General features: G+C 49.1%; 1 protein-coding gene across 6 annotated transcripts in view; it reads left to right on the top strand.

Moving 5' to 3' along the window:
- Nucleotides 1-20,063, top strand: part of myom2b (myomesin 2b) — a 190,222-nt gene that overhangs the window by 63,537 nt on the left and 106,622 nt on the right. For all 6 annotated transcript variants that reach the window (XM_072498615.1, XM_072498614.1, XM_072498616.1 and 3 more), the window contains 4 exons: nt 3,739-3,938; nt 14,052-14,105; nt 14,806-14,933; nt 17,057-17,240. In XM_072498615.1, the coding sequence (XP_072354716.1) occupies nt 3,739-3,938; nt 14,052-14,105; nt 14,806-14,933; nt 17,057-17,240 (566 nt within the window). The remainder of the gene's footprint in view (nt 1-3,738; nt 3,939-14,051; nt 14,106-14,805; nt 14,934-17,056; nt 17,241-20,063) is intronic.

Genomic DNA, 20,063 nt, shown 5'->3' with positions numbered 1-20,063 from the left:
GTGATGGAATTCCCATGGCTACTGCCACACACAGTACAGGACAGGGTGCTCTCGGGGGGGGGGGTGGGTGGGAGTGGGGAAGATCTCAGAAACTTACCAGGTGATGCAGGAGGAGGAGGAGGCCTTGGTGGTGGAGTTGAAAGGTAAGTGGGAGGAGGAGTTGGGAGAGGAGATCGAAGAGGGGACATGGGCAGATGCCCTAGGGAGGGTGAATTCTTCCTCTTCATGCGCGAGGCTCAGCCTCATACAGTTTAAGGTGCTGCACAGGGCACACATGACCGGGACAAGGATGAGCAGGTTCTTTGGGGGTGGGGACAGGTGTGTTAGGTGCTCAGGGAGCCCAGCAAATCACACCCATATGTTCTGGGCATGCCCAGCGCTGGAGGAATTTTGGAAGGGCGTAGCGAGGACGGTGTCGAGGGTGGTAGGATCCAGGGTCAAACCGGGCTGGGGGCTCGCAATATTTGGGGTGGCAGAGGAGCCGGGAGTGCAGGAGGCGAAAGAGGCTGGAATTCTGGCCTTTGCGTCCCTGGTAGCCCGGCGAAGGATTCTCCTTCAGTGGAAAGATACGAGGCCCCCAAGCGTGGAATCCTGGATCAGCGATATGGCAGGGTTCATTAAATTGGAGAGGGTGAAATTCGCCTTGAGAGGGTCGGTACAAGGGTTCTTTAGGCGGTGGCAACCGTTCTTAGACTTTCTGGCAGAACGATAGACATTGGACAATGGCAGCAGCAGCTCGGGTGGTGGGGGTTTATTTTATTTTTATTTATGTTATTTACACTGGAAGGGTCTGAGGGGGTGTATACACCTAGGGCGTCATTCTCCGACCCCCCCGCCGGGTCGGAGAATGGCCGTTGGCCGCCGTGAATCCCGCCCCCGCCGAAGTCTCCGGTACCGGAGATTGGGCGGGGGTGGGAATCGGGCCGCGCAGGTTGGCGGGACCCCCCGCTGGATTCTCCGGCCCGGATGGGCCGAAGTCCCGCCCAGAAATTGCCTGTCCCGCCGGCGTAAATCAAACCTGGTATTTACCGGCGGGACCAGGCGGCGTGGGCGGGCTCTGGGGTCCTGGGGGGGGGGGGGTTGCGGGGCGATCTGACCCCGGGGGGTGCCCCCACGGTGGCCTGGCCCGCGATCGGGGCCCACCGATCCGCGGGCGGGCCTGTGCCGTGGGGGCACTCTTTCCCTTCCGCCTCCGCCACGGTCTCCACCATGGCGGAGGCGAAAGAGACTCTCCCCACTGCGCATGCGCGGGAAACTGCCAGCGGCCGCTGACGCTCCCGCGCATGCGCCGGGAAACTGCCAGCGGCCGCTGACGCTCCCGCGCATGAGCCGAATTCCGCGCCAGCTGGCGGGGCAACAAACGCCATTTCCGCCAGCTGGCGGGGCGGAAATCCCTCCGGCGTCAGCCTAGCCCCTCAATGTTGGGGCTAGGCCGCCAAAGATGCGGAGCATTCCGCACCTTTGGACCGGCACGATGCCCGTCTGATTGGCGTCGTCTTTGGCGCCAGCCGGCGGACGTCCCGCCGTTGGGTGAGAATTTCGCCCCTGTTGTCTTAAGTCGGGGTGTTAATGTTAATTTATTATTTAGGTACAGGGGGGGAGGGGTTTGGGGGGGTTGCTTTTTTAGATTGTGTTTTGTACTTAACCCTGTTGGGTTCTTTTTTCTTTCTCATTTTGTTATTGATATTTTATGAAAACCTTAAATAAAAATTATTTTTTAAAAAACCACACACTTTGCCCTTCAACAAATCCATGCTGGTTTTCCTTAATTAAGCTGGTTTAGCACAGGGCTAAATCGTTGGCTTTGAAAGCAGACCAAGGCAGGCCAGCAGCACGGTTCAATTCCCGTACCAGCCTCCCCGAACAGGCACCGGAATGTGGCGACTAGGGGCTTTTCACAGTAACGTCATTTGAAGCCTACTTGTGACAATAAGCGATTTTCATTTCATTCATTTATTAAAGAAAGTCAGCAAAGATTTGTTAAGGGTAAATCATGTTTAACTCGCTTGAGTTTTTTGATGAGATAACAGTGGGAGTTGATGAGGGTAATGCTGTTGACGTACATGGAAGGCATGTGATAAAGTGCCGCACAACAGACGTGTGAACAAAATTAGAATAAAAGTGGCAATACTGGAGGAAGATTTATAGTGGAGTTCCTCAAGGATTGATGTTAGGACACCTATTGTTCCTGATCTATATTTTCACCTTCCTTCAGGTGATTCACCGGTGGAAGGAGCAGTGCTCCGAAAGCTAGTGTTTGAAACAAACCTGTTGGACTTTAACCTGGTGTTGTAAGACTTCTTACTGTGCTCACCCCAGTCCAACGCTGGCATCTCCACATCATATTTTTTTTTAAATTTAGAGTAACCAATTACTTTTTTTCCAATTAAGGGACAATTTAGCATGGCCAATCAACCAACCCTGCAGAACTGGGGAGAATGTGCAAAATCCACTGACAGTGACCTGGGGCTGGGATCGAACCCGGGTCCTCGGCGCTGTGAGGCAGCAGTGCTAACCACTTGTGCCACTCTGCCATCTGTTCCTGAATTATATTTTAATGGCCTCAACCTTGATAGACAGGGAATAATTTGCAGATGATGCGAATCTTGGAGGAATTGTAAAATATGAAGATGATAGTGTAGGTATTGGTGGAATGGGTGGGCAAATGGAAGATGGAACGTAATGCAGAGATGTGTGATATTCATTTTGTTATGAAGAATGTGAGACATTGGGGTGAATTCTCCGCCAGCGGGATTCTCTGTTCCCCCAGCAGCACACGCCTGACCGTGGATTTCCCAGCAGTTTGGGGTGCCTACAATTGGAAATCCTATTGGCCAGCGGTGGTAATGATGTATCCTGCGGCCAGTGATGGCATGCCATCGAGAAACATGCAGCTGGGGAGGCGAAGAATTCACCCAAATACAAAATATAGCATACAATTCTATGATCAGTTTCCTCAAATCTCTGAAGGTTCTCCCTGGGTCCTATAACTATTCCGATGACAGTGTAGTCTGCTCTGAAACCACTAATAGTGCCCAAATTTGCAATGCTTTTAGGAGGCAAATAATTCAAATCAAGAGCGATTCCTCCATCCAAATATCCCTTTATAGAATTTGAACTTAGCTCCTTCCAATTCTGTGTGTCCCAGATTGAGAACATGAACAGCCCCTGTTCCTTAGCGCTGAGCATTGGTTTTTTTCTGTGATCAGTACCACCACACATTGTCAGAGTTGAATGTATGCTGTAGCAGGAGGGGGAGAATGGGAGTACGGGATGGTCAGTAAGGTATTGTTGACAAATTAGTACAATTTTCTGGTCACCAGCCAATGGAATTCAACAGTTCTGCAGTTGTCATGCACATAACTAGTTTTTAATATTAATATGGTGGAAGAAAATATGGACTCATTTGTTATTTAGGGATAACAAGAAACATGTTGGCCGGCATTCTCTGGCTGGATTCTTTTTCCCGCTGGCAGCGCACCCCCACCCACAGGTTTCTCAGCGGCGTGGGGTGGCTTTAATGAGAAATCCCATTGGCAAACGGCAGGAGTAGAGAATCCCGCCGCCTGCGAATGGCGTGCTTCCGAGAAACCCGCGGCTTGGGGACCGGAGAATCCAGCCCGTTATGTCAGTTTAACAATGAAATGTGTCTTTGGCATTCCGGATTTGCCTCAGGGGTTTTATGTAGATGTTTGTGCTTCTCACAGAATTATATAAACGTTACCATTCTTTTTGAAGGTGTGAAGCCGGAACTGACAATTGGATCCAGTGCAATGATGCCCCAGTTAAAATTTGCAAATATCCCGTGACTGGCCTGTTTGAAGGACGTTCCTATATTTTCCGTGTGCGAGCAGTAAACAACAGTGGCATCAGCAGACCTTCCAGAGCCACAGATGCAGTGACAGCCCTTGATCCTGCTGATTTGGCCAGGCTGCAAAGTGAGTATCTTACATCCACAGACATTATCAGGTAATTGCATGCTTAATCTGTTCTCATGAAGGAATATTTTATATTTTTGTCGATAAAAGAAGAGCCAGAATTTTAGGTTTCAGATATTGCAACAGCAGCATGAATGGGTGGGACAACAGAGGACGCCGGGTACGTCTTGGTTTGCGATCTAACCGGCCTGATCCCGTTGGCGCATTCCGGATCCTGGCCAGATGTAGCGAACTACCAGTTGAGACCGATGAAGAGCAATCTCCATCTCAGTAATGAGCTGGAAGCCCAATCTAATGGCCTTCCAGAAACTAACCGACACCCCAGTGAGAGGTTGCGGGGCGCCATTTAGCACTCCTATTTAAAAATAGGAAGCTAATGTAATGGCTGCTGAGGAGATGAGTAGCTATTTTCAATCCCCGGCTTGCAGCATGGAGCTGTTGCCCCAGTGCTCGGAGGGAGGGGGGAAAACGATCCCTCAGGAGAGGACGGGATTAGGCGAGGGGGGCTGGATGGCATAGGTCAGGTTTACCCCTGAGCTGGGAGTGTGCAGGGCCTACAGACTAGCCTCCAATATTTTGCAGACTCATAACTGGGGCAACCACAGCTGCTGCCTGCCTGTCCTACCAAACACTTCCAGGACAGAGCCCTGTTCATAGTTATATGCTGAAGGTCACTTTACCCCCCTTTGGTTGTGGGCAGTCTGTGGCTGCACAGATTAAGGGTACTGCGAATAAGGAATTGGCATTGTTAGTTGTGAGAGCAGTTCGCAAACCTCAAGTGGCTTCGCATGGGTACACGTGCCACATCTCGGATGATGATTATTGCATCGCATTTCAACCAAACTTTGAAGTCTGAACACTTTGCCTGACTCTAGAAGCGTCAGCATCATCGAGGCAGCAGCCAACAAACAAACACACACGAGCTGGCTTCAGCAGTGGGGATATCCCTGTAACCAAAGGGTGAGTGTGTGGATTAAGGGAGGACACCTGAACAAGGACACACTAATGTTCCCATCATGCATCTGGGTTCTAGCGGCTCCTGAGTGTGCAAAGCAGGGTCCTCCTGTACAACCGGCCTGGTGAATGGCACTTTGAGAGAAGGCGGGACACGTAAGGCGGGGGAGGCCCGGGGGATATGAGGGTTCTGGGGCGGAAGCCCTAGCTGATTATCGGTCTCTCTCTCCTTCTCCAATTCCTTATAGCAACCAAGGTTGATGGTGCTGTTGGCCCCACAGTGGCAGCCCTCATGGTGCCAGTGGTAGCCCAGGCAATCAGACACCGGAGAAAATGGCAGCAGCGCCAATGCAGGCTGGAGGCGGCACCCGATGTGCAGGGGCCGCCGCACACACTGCAGACCCGGCCACCCATCAGACCAAGGAGGAACCCAGAGGGGAATCCCAGTGATAGTCCAAGGTATAGAGGCGTCATTGGTCATTCAAGGATGACGGGCAGCATGTGTCGCAGGAGGTTCCATCTCAACAAGGAGACAATGCAGCACCTGTGCTATGTCCTTGCGGACTTGGCACCTCGTGGAGGACGAGGACACCCGCTCCCGGTGGCCGTGAAGGTTACCGCAGCCGTACCTTTAATGCAACAGGGTCATTCCAGGGCTCGAGAGGGGACTTGTGTGGAATTTCCCAAGCCACAGCCCACAAGTGCATACGGGAGATGGTTTTCGTCGGTTCAGCCATCGGGAAGCATCCAGGAAGACGCGCCCGATATGACACTTGGAACTTTCCCCGTTAAATTGTGGCAAATGTCTCTCCACATTTCAGTTTCATTTGTGGGAGGAAAACCCAACCGATTATTTAAATTAAGTTATGGTCATACACATAGAACATAGAACAGTACAGCACAGTACAGGCCCTTTAGCCCACAATGTTGTGCCGACCATTTATCCTAATCTAAGGTCAACCTAACCTACAGCCCTTCAATTTACTGCAGTCCATGTGCCTGTCAAAGAGTCGCTTAAATGCCCCGAATGACTCTGACTCCACCACCTCTGCTGGCAGTGCATTCCACACACCCACCACTCTCTGTGTAAAGAACCTACCTCTGACATCTCCCCTATACCTTCCTCCAATCACCTTAAAATTATGTCCCCTCGTGACAGCGATTTCCACCCTGGGGAAAAGTCTCTGGCTATCCACTCTATCCATGCCTCTCATCACCTTGTATACCTCTATCAAGCCACCTCTCTGCCTTCTTCGCTCCAGTGAGAAAAATGTAAAATAACTTGTCATTCGAGTCATTCCAAGCTATGTTTGTGTTGAAGTGTGGAAAATGGGGGTACTTCAATGAGTCCTAGTTCAAAAATAATACATTTGCAACACTTCTTTTGTTGGCAGTAAGATTTCAGGTTGTCATGGTGATGATTGCTGCAGGGAGTATTTCTGACCCACTGTCAGAATGTATGAATGGAAAGGAAAGCAGTAAAACATGTTGCTAGGGCCTCTTGCACTGACATCTGGAAGGAGACTGAACCCCCCTAAACCTCCTCCCCCACCAAATATCCAAACTTTCAATGCAATTTTCGCCGTTTCTTGGCAACTCACTTCTAGTGATTTGCAGCAATAAACAAGGAATGTCACAGACTAATAGAAAAGCCCATTATCTTTTGGGAAATTGAGCTATCTTAATCGTTTCTTAAAATATATACTGTGTTTGGTAGTCAGGTCTGCAACAAGCAGCACCACAGGGCAATCTTTATTGACCACTGACTGTATACAGTTAGAATGCTGTTTCGGTGTACCTATTATACAGGGGCTGGAATTGTGAATTCATCAAACCGCACGGAGTGGTTGTGCATCAAGTAATAGGTGTAGCCTAATGGTGAAATTGTGACAATTGTCAAAATTCATAATGTCATTTGTAATGAAGAGGTTCTTAATCGGCCACCTGAGGACCTCAATTGGTGGTGGGCCAGTTACGGCGACCAGGAGCCTTTCTACCCAGGACTTAATTCAGGTAGAGGCAGGAAGACAACAGTGTGGGGTCGCCAACATCCCACCACAGTACATGTGCTTCTTGCCCCCCAGTTCACCACCAGCAAGAGCACAGGATTTCACACAATGGTGCTGCAATGGGCATCTGCTGTATCCCGATAGAAAGAGGCGGTGTCTCATTAAAGAGACCTGAAGTGTTTCTCTTTAAAGTGAATTGAAGATTTTCTATGCTTCTTCCACGCTTTGGGCAGGATTTTCTGGTCCTGCCCACAGCCAGGATTGGTCGCTCCTGGCGAACATGCATGGACTTTTGTCTGGCCCGCCACATCCACACTGTGGTGGGACCCACCACGGTGAGCCTGGAAAATATCAACTCATTTGTGGGACCAGAAGAGTGGGGAGGGGGGACGGGAGTAGCTAGGTCCATGAACAGAGCTGTTAACAAATTCTTACCTTGGCCCTTTTATGCACTTCCAACCCTATTCTACTGCTGGCGGAAAATTAGATAGTTTTTTTTTGGTCCAGCTTCTTCTGTCATTCTAATATGGTGGGGCAGTCAAGCAGTTGAGTACCCCTACTTGAGGGAAAGTGGAGGGGGAGGAAAGAGAATTTCTTAGGAGTCCTGCGAGGTGGGGATTGGACATCAGGCCCTCTTTCCTGCTATAACTCCTTTATTTTTGGGAAGTGCAATGGACGGAAGTGCAACTGCATGGGCTGGATTCTCCGTCGGCGATCAGGCAGAGAATCGACTCTGACGACCAAATCGTTTGACGCCGGCCATCCATGCACCGCCCCCTCAGAAATGGCGTCATCGCATCGCGCGGCATTGCTGCGTTAGCGGCCGGCCCTCCCGCGATGCTCCGGCCCCAATGGGCCGAGTTTCCGACTGCGTGGGACACGTGTGATCTGTGTCCAGCGCCAACGCAATCTGCTGGGATCTGTGCCACTGGCCGGGGGGGCTTCAGTGTGTGCAGGAGGTACTGGTGGAGGGTGGCCAGGGGGTGGGCTGTGGGGTCGCGGAAGGCGGGTCGGGTCTGTGAACAGCCGGCACCATGTTGTACGGCGCGACCGCTACACGTCATCAGCTGTGCGTATGCGCAGCCAGGGACCCGGCCATTCTCCGGACGTTTCAACTGGCGCTGCTGCTAGCCCCTCACCGGACGGAATCGGTGAGGGTTTCACGCAGAATGTTTGGTTGCAAAAGACCAAACATGGTCCGCTGGCGTCAACACTTTGTCACTGAAACGGAGAATCCAGCCCCATGTCCCCCTTTTAGAATGCCATGATATGTGGGGAACCTGCACAGCTTCATCATATTAAAAAAATTAATAATTTGTGATAGCATGGCCCCTTTAAGGGTGTGTGTGACTCAACTGACCACATGACCTGCCTGGGGCCAATCACGCGAGAGCTCACGAACCCCAGCCAATGGGGAGTTTGTGTGGAGCCCTGGGAGCATGACCCCGGGCAGTGTGGATGAGGGAGCGGAAGAGTAAAGATCTGGGGCCGGATTCTCCGAACCCCCGCCAGGCCGGAGAATTGCCATGGGACGGCATGAATCCCGCCCCCGCCGGCTGCCAAGTTTTGGCCGGGGGCGGGTATCGCGTGGCTCCGGTCGGCGGCCGCTGGCAGTGCCCCCCCCCTACCCCCCGGCGATTCTCCGGCCCGTGATGGGCCGAGTTGCCGTCCATTTTCGGCCGGTCTCGCCGGCGTAAATTAGAGTAGGGACTTACCGACGGGACCTGGCTGCGCGGGTGGCCTCCGGGGTCCTCGGGGGGGGTTGGGGGGGGAAGGGGGGCGCGGAGGGATCTGGCCCAGGGGAATGCCCAACAGTTGCCTGGCCTGCGATCGGAGCCCACCGATTCTCGGGCGGGCCTGTGCCGTGGGGGCACTCTTTCCCTCCGCACCGGCTGCTGTGGACCTCCGCCATTGCCGGTGCGGAGACAAACCCCCTGCGCATTCGCTTGGATGATGCCAGCACATGCTGGTGCTCCCTCGCATGCGCCAACTCACACCGGCATGCAGAGGCCCTTCGGCGCCGCTTGGCGTGGTGCCAACCCCGCCGGTGCCGGCCTAGCCCCTGAAGGTGCGGAGGATTCCGCACCTTCCGGGCGGCCCGACGCCGGAGAGGTTCACACCTCTCCTCAGCCCTGGGACTGCCTGCCCTGGTGGGTAGGGGAGAATCCCGCCCCTGTTGTACATTGTCCTTTGCCTTTCATCAATAAACCCCAAAACTACTGGACACCTCCAGTATATGTCTCCAACTACCAATTGGTGATGAGGTAAAAAACGTTGATCATAGTCGACAGTTGTCATGAATCGAGGTGGGAAGGAGGAACAGTTGAGAAAGTAGAGAAGCTCCAGCAAGAGTTGGAATCATTTAAACCGTGAGTGGAAGTGCCTATCATTGGAAACTGGACCCACTTGACCAAGGGTTTGAGTCATGGTGTCAGTACATCAAATGATTCAGTTTCTTCTTTACCGCGAATGAAATCACAAGCAAGGACAAGCAGAAGGTGATACATTTGACAGTTTGCGGGCCCCAGACCTACAATTTGATTAGGAACCCCACATTCATGGAGGCACCCGACTCAAAGACATTCAACCAGATAGTGAAACTGGTTAAAGAACATTACAACCCAAGGCCCACGATTATTCTCCAACGTTATAAGTTTAATTCTGCAGTGAGGGGCCATTAAAGAGTCTGTGTCAGCTTCCATAGCCAAACTTCGCCAGCTTGCTGAGCATTGTGAGTTTGGGACCGCGCTTAGTGACATGTTGTGTGACCAGCTGGTTTGTGGGATCAATAACCTTAATATTCAGTAGGAGCTTTTGGTGGCGACCACAACTACATTGGAAAAAAACAATTGAGAGAGCTCAGCTGTGTTCTGAAAAAGTTCCACTGAGCTTCAAAGTGTGTTTGAATGGGAGGTTAACCAAGTATGGGGCAATATTGGTGTGATGTCTCTGGCACAGTTCAGAGGCACATATGGTCTTCGGGACAGGACTGAGACCCAAGAAGAGGGATGGAATTGGGGCGCCAAGTCGAATCTGAGGTGTACTGCTTTCTTTGCAGCGGGACCATCTCTAGGAGACCTGCCACATTTGGGGGTTTGTGCGTTTCCATTGCAACTAAAGGGAGCAAATTCAAGCATGTGAGGCAAAGTGCACCATTGCAAAACAAAATTGCTGCAGCAGTCGGCAGCACAATGAACATACTGTAGAAGGGCTCAGAAGAAGAGCATGCAATGCATTGGTTGAATTGTAGTCCAATTGAATAAAACAGCTCCAATTGAAATTGTCTTAAGGGTAAATGGTGGACTCCTTAAAATGGAAGTTGACACTAGGGCTTCGGTGACCACAGTGGGTAAGCAGACCTTCCAATATCTTCATGCAGGAACGCGGTCCTTAAGCTTAAAGACTACTACAGCCATACTTTCGACATGCACAGGAGAGATTTTGAAGATCCTCAAAGCCGCCAATGCCCCAGTGGCCTATAGTGGGTAGGAGGTCAATCTGCCTTTGGTTGTTGTTCAAAGTAATAGACCCAGTAAACAGACTGGTTGCAGAACATCAGGCTCAATTGGTTGAAAATGTTCACAACATTTGACTGCGTCCTCCAAGATGTCTTAAGGAGGGTTGAAGATATCTTCCACAAAGAATCGGGTCGGATGAAGGGTGTATAAACCAAGACATATGTCAACCCAGATTTGACACCTAAATTCTTCAGAGCCAGACCAGTGCCATACCATTGCATCAGAAGATTGAACTAGAGCTAAAGAGATCGGAAGATCTGGGTATGATCAAGCCAGTTGAGTTTTCAGAATGTGTTGTGCCGATAGTCCCTGCCCTGAAACCTGATCGGTCGATAAGGATTTGTGGGGACTATAAGATGACCATAAATCAAGCTGCCCAGGTCAATCGGTATCTGATTTCCCCAAATCGAAGATCTCTACACCAAGCTGGCGGGACACCTCACCTATTCAAAATTGGACGTCCGTCTCGTCTACCTGTAACTAGAGTTGGATGAAGATTCTCAGAAATTGCTACAATCAATATCCACGAAGGCCTCTTCCAGACCAGAGTGCTGTTTGGCATTGCTTCAGCCTGCACAATCTTCCAGCGCATGATGGAAAATCTACTCCAGGGGATTCCCAAGGTGATGATTTACCTTGATGACATGCTAGTCACCGGCACTACCCCAGGAGAATGTATGGCCAACCTAAAATTTACTTTTCAGGCCTCTGAAATGATGTACCTAAGATTTTGCATTGATGCAACATGATTGCACCCCCTTTGGAAGAAAAGGTCCCTACACCCAATAATTCCAGTGGGCTTTAGTCCTTCCTTGGTATGGTCCATTACTATGGAAGGTTTATTTCAAATTTAGCTACAACATTGGCACCGTTACACCAGCTATTAAGGAAGAATCAGCAGTGGCAATGGAGGGAGCGTCAAACGTGAAGCAAGTATTGCAGTTGTCAAACGTCTTGGTGCATTTTGATCCGGGAAAACCAATCGTGCTGACATGTGATGCATCCCCTTTCAGAATAGGGACTGTTTTATCCCACAAAATGGGAGATTGTTTGGAACATCCTATTGTCTTTGCCTCAAGGACCTTTTCTGAAACAGAAGAAAACTATGCCCAGATTGGGAAGGAGGGCTTAGCGGTTATAATCGGTGTGTAGGAATTCCAGCAGTATGTGTGAGATCGACGGTTTGACATAATGACTGACCACAAACCATTGTTGGGTCTGTTAAGGGAAGATAAGCCCATACTGCCCATAGCCTTGGCAGTGTGGGTCTTGCTGTTGGCGGCCTACAAATATGCTTTTCCGCACCGGCCTGGGAAGGAAACTGCCAATGCAGATGCATAAGTCACCTGCTCCTACTCAAAGCATTCTGCCACCATCGGCACCTCAGGAGATCACTCAAGCCCTAAACTTCCTCGACACCCTACCAGTGTCCAGGGACCTGAACCCAAAGAAACTCTATTCTTTCAAAGGTTAAATAAATGATGCAGTCTGACTGACGAAATGAGAAGTCTGAACAGCTGAGACCCTACTTCACTTGTCAAGACGAGTTGACATCTGAAGACAGCACAAAACTCTGGGCTCACGGGTGGTCATCCCGCCTCAAGCTATAGGGCCCCTCCTTCAAGAGTTAAGAGTGCCCACCCAGGGCAGACAAAAGTGAAGATGCTGCCATGCAGTTACGTCTGGTGGACAGGCATAGACAAAGCCATGAAGAACGAGTGCCATCTTTCCCAAATGCAGCAATCTTTGCTCCTTTCACCACCCTTCACCCCTGGAATTGGCCAGGGCGTCCATAGACCAGGATCCATGTGGATTATGCAGGCCCGTTTTTGGTGCTGGTAGATGCCCACTCGCAGTGGCTATCTGTCCAAGAGATGGAGACCACTACCTCAGTGGCCACTACCTCAGATAGTTATCCTGCGGTAGGTGTTTGCCATTCATGGGCTTCCCGAGGCAATTGTTTTGGATAATGGCACCCCTTCAGCAGCGATGATTTCCAGCATTTTGTGAGATCAAATGGCATACAATACATAAGGATAACCCTCTATCCTTATGTATTGTATCCTGCTGAGCAGGCCTTTCAAACTTTTAAGAATGCTATCCAAAGCAGTCAGATAAACCACTTTGCCAGAGGTTGGCTAATATTTTGTTGTTACACAACTCAACCCCTCATTCAACCATGGGGGTCACACCAGCTGAGCTGCTCATGGGCCGTCGTTTGAGAACCCGATTGGATCTTGCATTTCCAAATTTGGCAGGGAGGGTGGAGGCAGATCAGGCCTACCAGAAGGGCCAGAAGTCAGAGCAGAGAGAGGACAGATCATTCTTGGTGGGAGACCTGGTTTTGGTCCATAATTTCACAGCAGGTTTGCCTTGGGTAGAAGGACGGATTGTGGCTAATGTTGTCGATGTTAACATGAAGACTGCAAAGGAGCATATTAACCACAAAAGAGTCTAGGGGCGGTGACCTCCAATGTGGAGTTGATGAGTCTAGCGAACACCGTGAATACTCCTGTGACTCGGTCCAGCCAAGGGGAGCCAGGTGCTCCCGTTTCTGGGCAACTAGCTGCGTCTGTCGATTCTGGTGAGGCTAGTTCACTCATTGTTGAAGTGGTCCTGACTGACATAGCATCGGTTGTGGACCACTCGATTGCCCAAATGAGTGCTGAGCCTGTGGCTGGACAACAAAGGTCTGGGAGGGCCAGGACCAATTGACTTCTTGATGAACTCTCTGAACAATTGTAACTTTTGTATATAGTTTTTGGGCTAGTATATTAAGGGGTGTGGTAGCTTTGCCCCTTTTAAAGGGGCGAGCTTGACTGACCACGTGACTGATGCCAATTGCGTGGGAGCACGTGAACCTTGGCCAATGGGGAGTTTGCGCGGGGCCCTGGGAGCAGGACCATAGACAGTCTGGACCAGGGAGCTGGAGGTTAAAGACATGTATATAGTTTTCTGAGCCTGTTATTTATCTGCCTTTGCCTTTCATCAATAAACCCCTATTGTTTACTACTGGAATCATAGATTCATAGCATTTACATACAGAAGGAGGCCATTCGGCCTATCGTGTCTACACCGGCCCCTGAAAGAGCTCCCTATCTAAGCCCACACCTCCACCCTATCCCCATAACCCAGCAACCCCAGGGCACTACCGGGCAAATTAGCATAACCAATCCACCTAACCTGCACGTTTTTGGACTGTGGGAGGACACAGGAGCACCCGGAGGAAACCCACGCAGACACGGGGAGAGAGTGCAGATTCCGCACAGACAGTGACCCAAGCTGGGAATTGAACCCGGGTCCCTGGCGCTGTGAAGCAACAGTGCTAACCACTGTGCTACCGTGCTGCTCTTGCCTCCAGTGTGTGTCTCGAGCTACCACATGTATCTTTTAACAAACTGTTTAACTTACTGCTTGGATTATTGCATTTCATTTTTATTTTGAATGTTCTTATGACTCTGGTTTAAATTTAGTGGTTCTGAAATGAGCCTCGATTACCTTTTCACTCGTGTCCTCATATCCCTTGTCCCAATTGGAATGGTTGTGTCTATCCTTCTGCCACTTGTTACTATGATTTCTGAGATGTTTTATTCTATACTGCATAACTTCTTTTATGTTACTTCTTTCTTCAGCGTTTTATTTTGATGAAAGCAGACACATCATTGTAAGCCAAGATGACCTGGAAGGTAGATTCAATTCTATACATTATTTATCCCCGTTATTTGAACCTGGAAGTTATAGAAAATATTATTGTGTTATTGTTAGATAAACGTGTGTATATCTAGGTAATAGGGGTTAATCTTTTCACTCTAAATGGATCATTGTCTCACTGAAAGGGGTGTGGAAGGGAACTTAATGGGAGCACATTGGAGTAGATTTTTCATATCACCATTTTCACTTCATTGAAGTGAACAGAAATAAAGCTTTGGAGAGATGCAAAATGAGCTGTTTACTCACTACCATTCGTGCAAAGTCAAAATCTACCACAACATTTGTTTATTCATTTATTCAATATACAATACTCTCCAGGCTAACAGGATATCACAATAAAAACCTGATTCTGCCCTCAACTGCACTTCACAGGCATGCGCATATAGCACTAGTCATTGAATCGCGATGGAGAATTTTGCATGTGGTGGATAGGATATTTTCCTTTGTAGTTCTGCTGTTCACGTCTACTGCCAGAGCAATAGGGATCAGCCCAGTAACAACAACCACAGATTGAGCCAGTGACTTGCATGATGTATATGCTTTAGAGCTACAGCAGTGCTTCTTTTCAGACAGTGCTATGACCTACATCCATGTAATGTTTTATTTAAGCAATTTAGTATAGAGATCAAAACTCTAGTAGCAGTAATCCATTTGCCTCTTATCTCTATTCCATAGGGGATGTGAAACCCCCAGGGATACCCACAAATGTCCATGTAGCTGAGACCAGCAAGAATTACATTGTACTCAGCTGGGATCCACCTGAGCCACGTGGCAGAGATCCATTGAAGTATTACATTGAAAAGGTATAAAGTATTTATTTACCCCACAGTCGAGGTTTTTGTAACAATATATTTTTTGAACCATTTTTTCATAATATTGCTTCTGCTTTACCAAATATAAATATCACAGTAGATCAAAGTAACATCCAAATTGTTAATGTATAATGTGAGTGTAGAAAGTTTGTTCAAAGTGAGTTTTGCAAGTGATCATGATAGTTCGATGAGGAAGGTTGGAAGAAGGCTCAAGAGCCTTCTCACCAGCATATACTGATTGGGTAGAATGGCCTGTCGCTGTGATGTATTTTCTATGGAATTCTATAGCAGATTGAGGAAAGGGGCTGCAGTCATTACAAAGAGGCAGCAACACAAAGGGGCCACCATTCAAAATAGTTGCACTCAGGCAAAAATTGAACCATGTTGTGTCCATCTTCAGGTACAGAATAGGAGCCGAAATTCCAGTTATGCAGCGCAAGGGAAAATTACTGGGGCTGCGGGAAATCTAAATTAAAGAAAAAAATGCTGGAAATAATGTGGCAGCTTCGATGGACAGAGAAACAGATGAAAGGCCACTAACATTAAACTATAATTCTGTTCTTTCTCCAAAGATGCAGCCAACTCCTAGTGTTCTTTCCCATGCCCCAAGGTTGCCTGAAGCATGCTCAGTGACATTGGCCGATATTCAGAAATTCCCAGCCACTTAAAATAGGCAATTATCTGGGATGGAATCAGATCGTCCACAACTTTCTTGTCATGGTTCCACCCGGCAGGAACTCGGCGTGGCGGCTGCGGACTCAGTCTGTGGCCGCCCTGGTGGGGGGGCGTGAGATCATTCCCGGGGGGGGGGCCTCCAGAATGGGCAGGCTACCGATCGGGGGCCACCGATTCGCGGGCATGCGCGATCTGGGGGGCGGCCTATATTTCCGGTGCCGGTCCGCGGCGTGGGTCGGCCATGTCGCGCGGGGCAGCCGACACAGGCCGCCGTCATGCACATGCGCGGACCCCTGACCGGAAGTGCAGGGTCCCGTATCAGCAGCCGGAGCTGCGAGGGGCACTCCGGGGCCCTGTTAGCCCCCTGCAAATTGGAGAATCACCCTGGACTTTCTCCAGGTAAGTCCAGAGTGATTCGCGTGCGTTTTGGAGTGGGGACATAGCCCCATTATCGGAGAATACCGCTCTACATATTAAAAAGTAAGATCATGGCTGATCTGATTGTGGCCTAGCTCCTGGTTTGTTTCTCATAACCCTTGACTCCTTTGTAGATCAAAAATATGTCGAACGCAGCCTTGGATATGTTCAATGACTCAGCCTCCATTACTCTCGGGTGGAAAATCCCAAAAATTCAAGACCCTCTGAGAGAAGAAATTACCCCTCATCTCCTTCTTAAATGAGACCACTTATTTATAAACTGTGTGCCTCAGGATGAATTCCCGAGTTGGGGAATTTAGAACTATCAGCACCGAACCTGCCAAGCTCCTTCAGAATTATTTTTTTAAAAAAAAAATCTTTTTATTGGCATTTCTCATATTTATAAACAGCTGTGGTTATATGCATTACATTTTTCTTGCCCGTACGTGCTGCTGATCGCCAGCCGAGCAGGATTCTCCGGCGTGCGAAGAGGGAAACGAAAGCAAGGGCCGTCACCGGAAGTGGGGGGGGGCCTCTCTTTCTCCTTGTCGATCGCTCCACTCCCAAGCGCCCAGGTCTCCCACATTAAAATGTTTTGGGGTCCGGGTTAGTATCTCTTCCCCACTCTCTTGTTGCGGGGGGCCCAAACGGACAAGTTTGTGCGCTTGGGCGCAAGGTCTCTGCAAGAAACTGGATAAAACTGTGTTCCCCCCGCCCCCCAGGAGCTCCTCCACATGCGATCGTTCTCTTTCCCCCGCCGGAAGCCCTCCTTTAGAATTATATATGTTTCAATGAGATCACCTCTCGTTCTTCTAAACACCAAACTATATAGGCCCAAATTGCTCGATATTTCCTGCAAATCAATCCCTTCAACCCAGGAATCAGCCCAGCGAATCTTCTTTCAACTGCCTCTAAAGCAAAACGGGCAGAAACAGCAAGTGAAAAACTCTTTGACAGTAATGTATCACTCCCAGCGATTTAACCAGAGAGTTTCTGTCATAAAATTCTGCTTTCTCTTTCAGACCATGGCTGGCAGCACATCTTGGCAAAGGGTCAACCAAGAGATTGCAGCAAGATCCCCACGTTTTGCTATATTTGATCTGGTGGAAGAAAAATCCTATGAGTTCCGTGTTTATGCTGTTAACAAGTTTGGTTTGAGCCAACCATCAGAGTCCACCGGACCGGTTGTAGTTAAAGAACGCATTGGTAATTTTTTGTTCAGTGTTTTACAAATTTCATTGTAGACTTCAGGTGGGATTTTCCAGTTCTTCCCCCCCAGGGGATCTTCCGGTCGACCCAAAGGCAACCTCCCCACGACAGGTTTCCCGGTGGCCAGGCGGGCATGCCATGCAAAACAGTGTCGACATCGGCGGGACTGGAAGGTCCCGTCAGTGGCCAATGGCGAGTCGCCTCTGCCACGTGAAAACACACTGAGGGAGGGTCCAGAAAATCTCGCCCTTAGTGATACGAAGCAGAATGCTTTTTAACTGGAGCGAGAATGCAGAACCTGGTGGTACAAAGAGATTTGTGTGTCCTGGTACATGCATCACAAAACGTTGGTATGCAGATGCAGCGAGTGATTAGGAAGGGAAATGGAATGATGGTGTTTATTACAAAGGGAATAGAATATAAAAGTAGGGGATTTTACTGCAGCAGTACAGGGCCTTGGTGAGATCACATCTGAAGTACTGTGCACAGTTTTGCTTGCCTTTTTTGAAAAAAAGATAGGAGCAGTTCAGAGAAGGGTCAATTGACTCATTCCTGGGATGAGGAGCTTATTTTATGAAGGAAGGTTGAACAAGCTGTCTCCATACCCATTGAGGATTAGAAGAATGAGGGGTGATTTTATTGAAACATGTACAATCCTGAGGGGATTTGAAATGGTAGATACCGGGCATATATTTCCATTTGTGAGAGAAACGAGAAGCAGTTTAACAATAAGAGGTCTACTGATCAAGATGGAGATGAGGTGACTTTATTTCTCTCAGTCAGCAGAATGTTCAATAGAAGGTAATTTACCAACAGCCTTGCCCTCAGCAACCTCTTATCAATTCTGACCATGGATAACCTCAATTCTGCATTAGGACAACCTCATCTAAGACCCACAATAATGATAACAGATGGTGACAGTGGAAAAAATGATAGAAAAATCCCCAAGAGCCCAGCACCTGGAAAGAAAATTGCGGACAAGGACAGCATGGAAGAAACATCAACAGAACTCAAAGAAAGGCTCGAGCGAAGAAAAGCCATGGAGAAAACCTTCCCTTATCAGAGTGCTTCAACGATGTGGAATGAAGACATTATTGCCAACGGACTTAAAATAAACTTTAAATTAGATGCTGAAGCAGGAGTCTCAGTTATTTCAGACACAGGACAATGGCTAAAGCAAGACTTTCTCCAGTCAGCGACCATACAATTCCACGGTCTGGAGGCAGTTAACTGAAGGGCAGTTAGGTCGAAAGGAAGAGAAATCGGAGAAACTTTATATTCGATCCCAAACGAGGAGTGTGCATTGTTGAGCTGGAAAACCTGTACAGACCTACAACTCTTCTATAAACCAGACAAATTATGAGCTTTGAAGTAGATCAATCACCAAGTTTTGGATAAAACTCATCTGAGATCTTGTCTTGTAGAGACTGGAAATGAAACAGTGAGAATAAACAGAAGCACACTTGTATCTACAAGAAGACCAATCAATGAAATGGGTTAACTACCCAGACAATCAGGAAGACAACCTGCACAGAAAGCAGGTAATTTCTGAAGGTTCACATACTACTGAGTTTGAGAGAGCACATGGGAGAGCTTGTATCCTACACAACCTCCAGGAGAAGTAAGAACGGGTTTGGGGTGATTGGTAATGCTTAATGCTTATCTCTGTGAACCAAGGATGCAGGCAAAGACTTCAGGGGACGATCTAGGATAATATAAATAACAGGCTCAGAGACTTGGGGAGCTTTGCCTCCAGCAGTCTTTGTCAATACATACCAAATACAACCTCATCAAAGACCCACAATGATGATAAGGATTAAGCTTTTGAGTTGAATGATCAGCCTTGATTGTGATGAATGGTGGAGCAGGCTCGAAGGGCCAAAAGGCCTCCTCCTGCTCCTATCTTCTATGTTTCTATAACAGAGAGGCTAGTCTTGCAATCCTGCTTTATTCACACCTATTGCACTTTCCAGGATGAATCACGCACAGTGATTAGAAATGAGAAAACTGGCTGAGATATTTATCTTCCCTCAGTCAGGGGCACAGACCCTAATTATAATGCCCAAACACTCATGCTAGCTAAAATCAGACTAAGGATTGAATCCAATACTCAGCTGACCTGTTAGGTCATAACATCCGGGTTCCCCAGTGTCGCATTTGGGGGGTACCCCAATGATGTGCTGGGGAATTCCCCAAGGAAGTTCCCACGTAAGGGTTTACCCAGCAATCGTCCAGAAGTGCTAACTTCCCTGCACAATTGCGTTGGGTTGGGAACCATCCGACAGATGGGATTTAAATAGCTTACTTCGGATGATCTTGCCAGTTTTATGCTGATGGTTATTCAGAAAGAGTTAGAGGAAAGAAAATCTGTTCTGACTCCACAGTAACCATTTAAACACCCAGACCAAGCCACGCACGGGATACCTGGCAGACACCACCCCCCATACCAATTCCACCCAACTGCCCTGCTTCCTGCTCCCTCACTGCCTAATGTCCCCTGGCCCGAGCCTATCCTTTCTCCTGGACAGACCCGACCTGAGCTCCTCCGCCCCCACCCCCTCCGATCCATTCTGACCCAAACCCTTCCCCACTCCCGGGAGTACCTTACATCCCCTCCGTCCTGGTCTAGCCCAGCTCTTCAACCCTCCTGGTGACATGACCCAAACGAACTCCTCCTGGTATGGTCTGACCTGATGTCCCCAACCCCTTCTGACCTGATTTCCCCACCCGCCGGCTGACCTGATCTTCTCCCCCTCCCGTTTCACCTGATCTTCCCTCCCTGTCTGACCTGATCGCCCCCGCCCCCCCCCCCCCCCCCGT

The sequence above is a fragment of the Scyliorhinus torazame genome, chromosome 4 (genome assembly GCF_047496885.1).
Source record: "Scyliorhinus torazame isolate Kashiwa2021f chromosome 4, sScyTor2.1, whole genome shotgun sequence".
NCBI lineage: Eukaryota > Metazoa > Chordata > Chondrichthyes > Carcharhiniformes > Scyliorhinidae > Scyliorhinus > Scyliorhinus torazame.
This window is presented reverse-complemented; position numbering and strand designations above follow the sequence as displayed.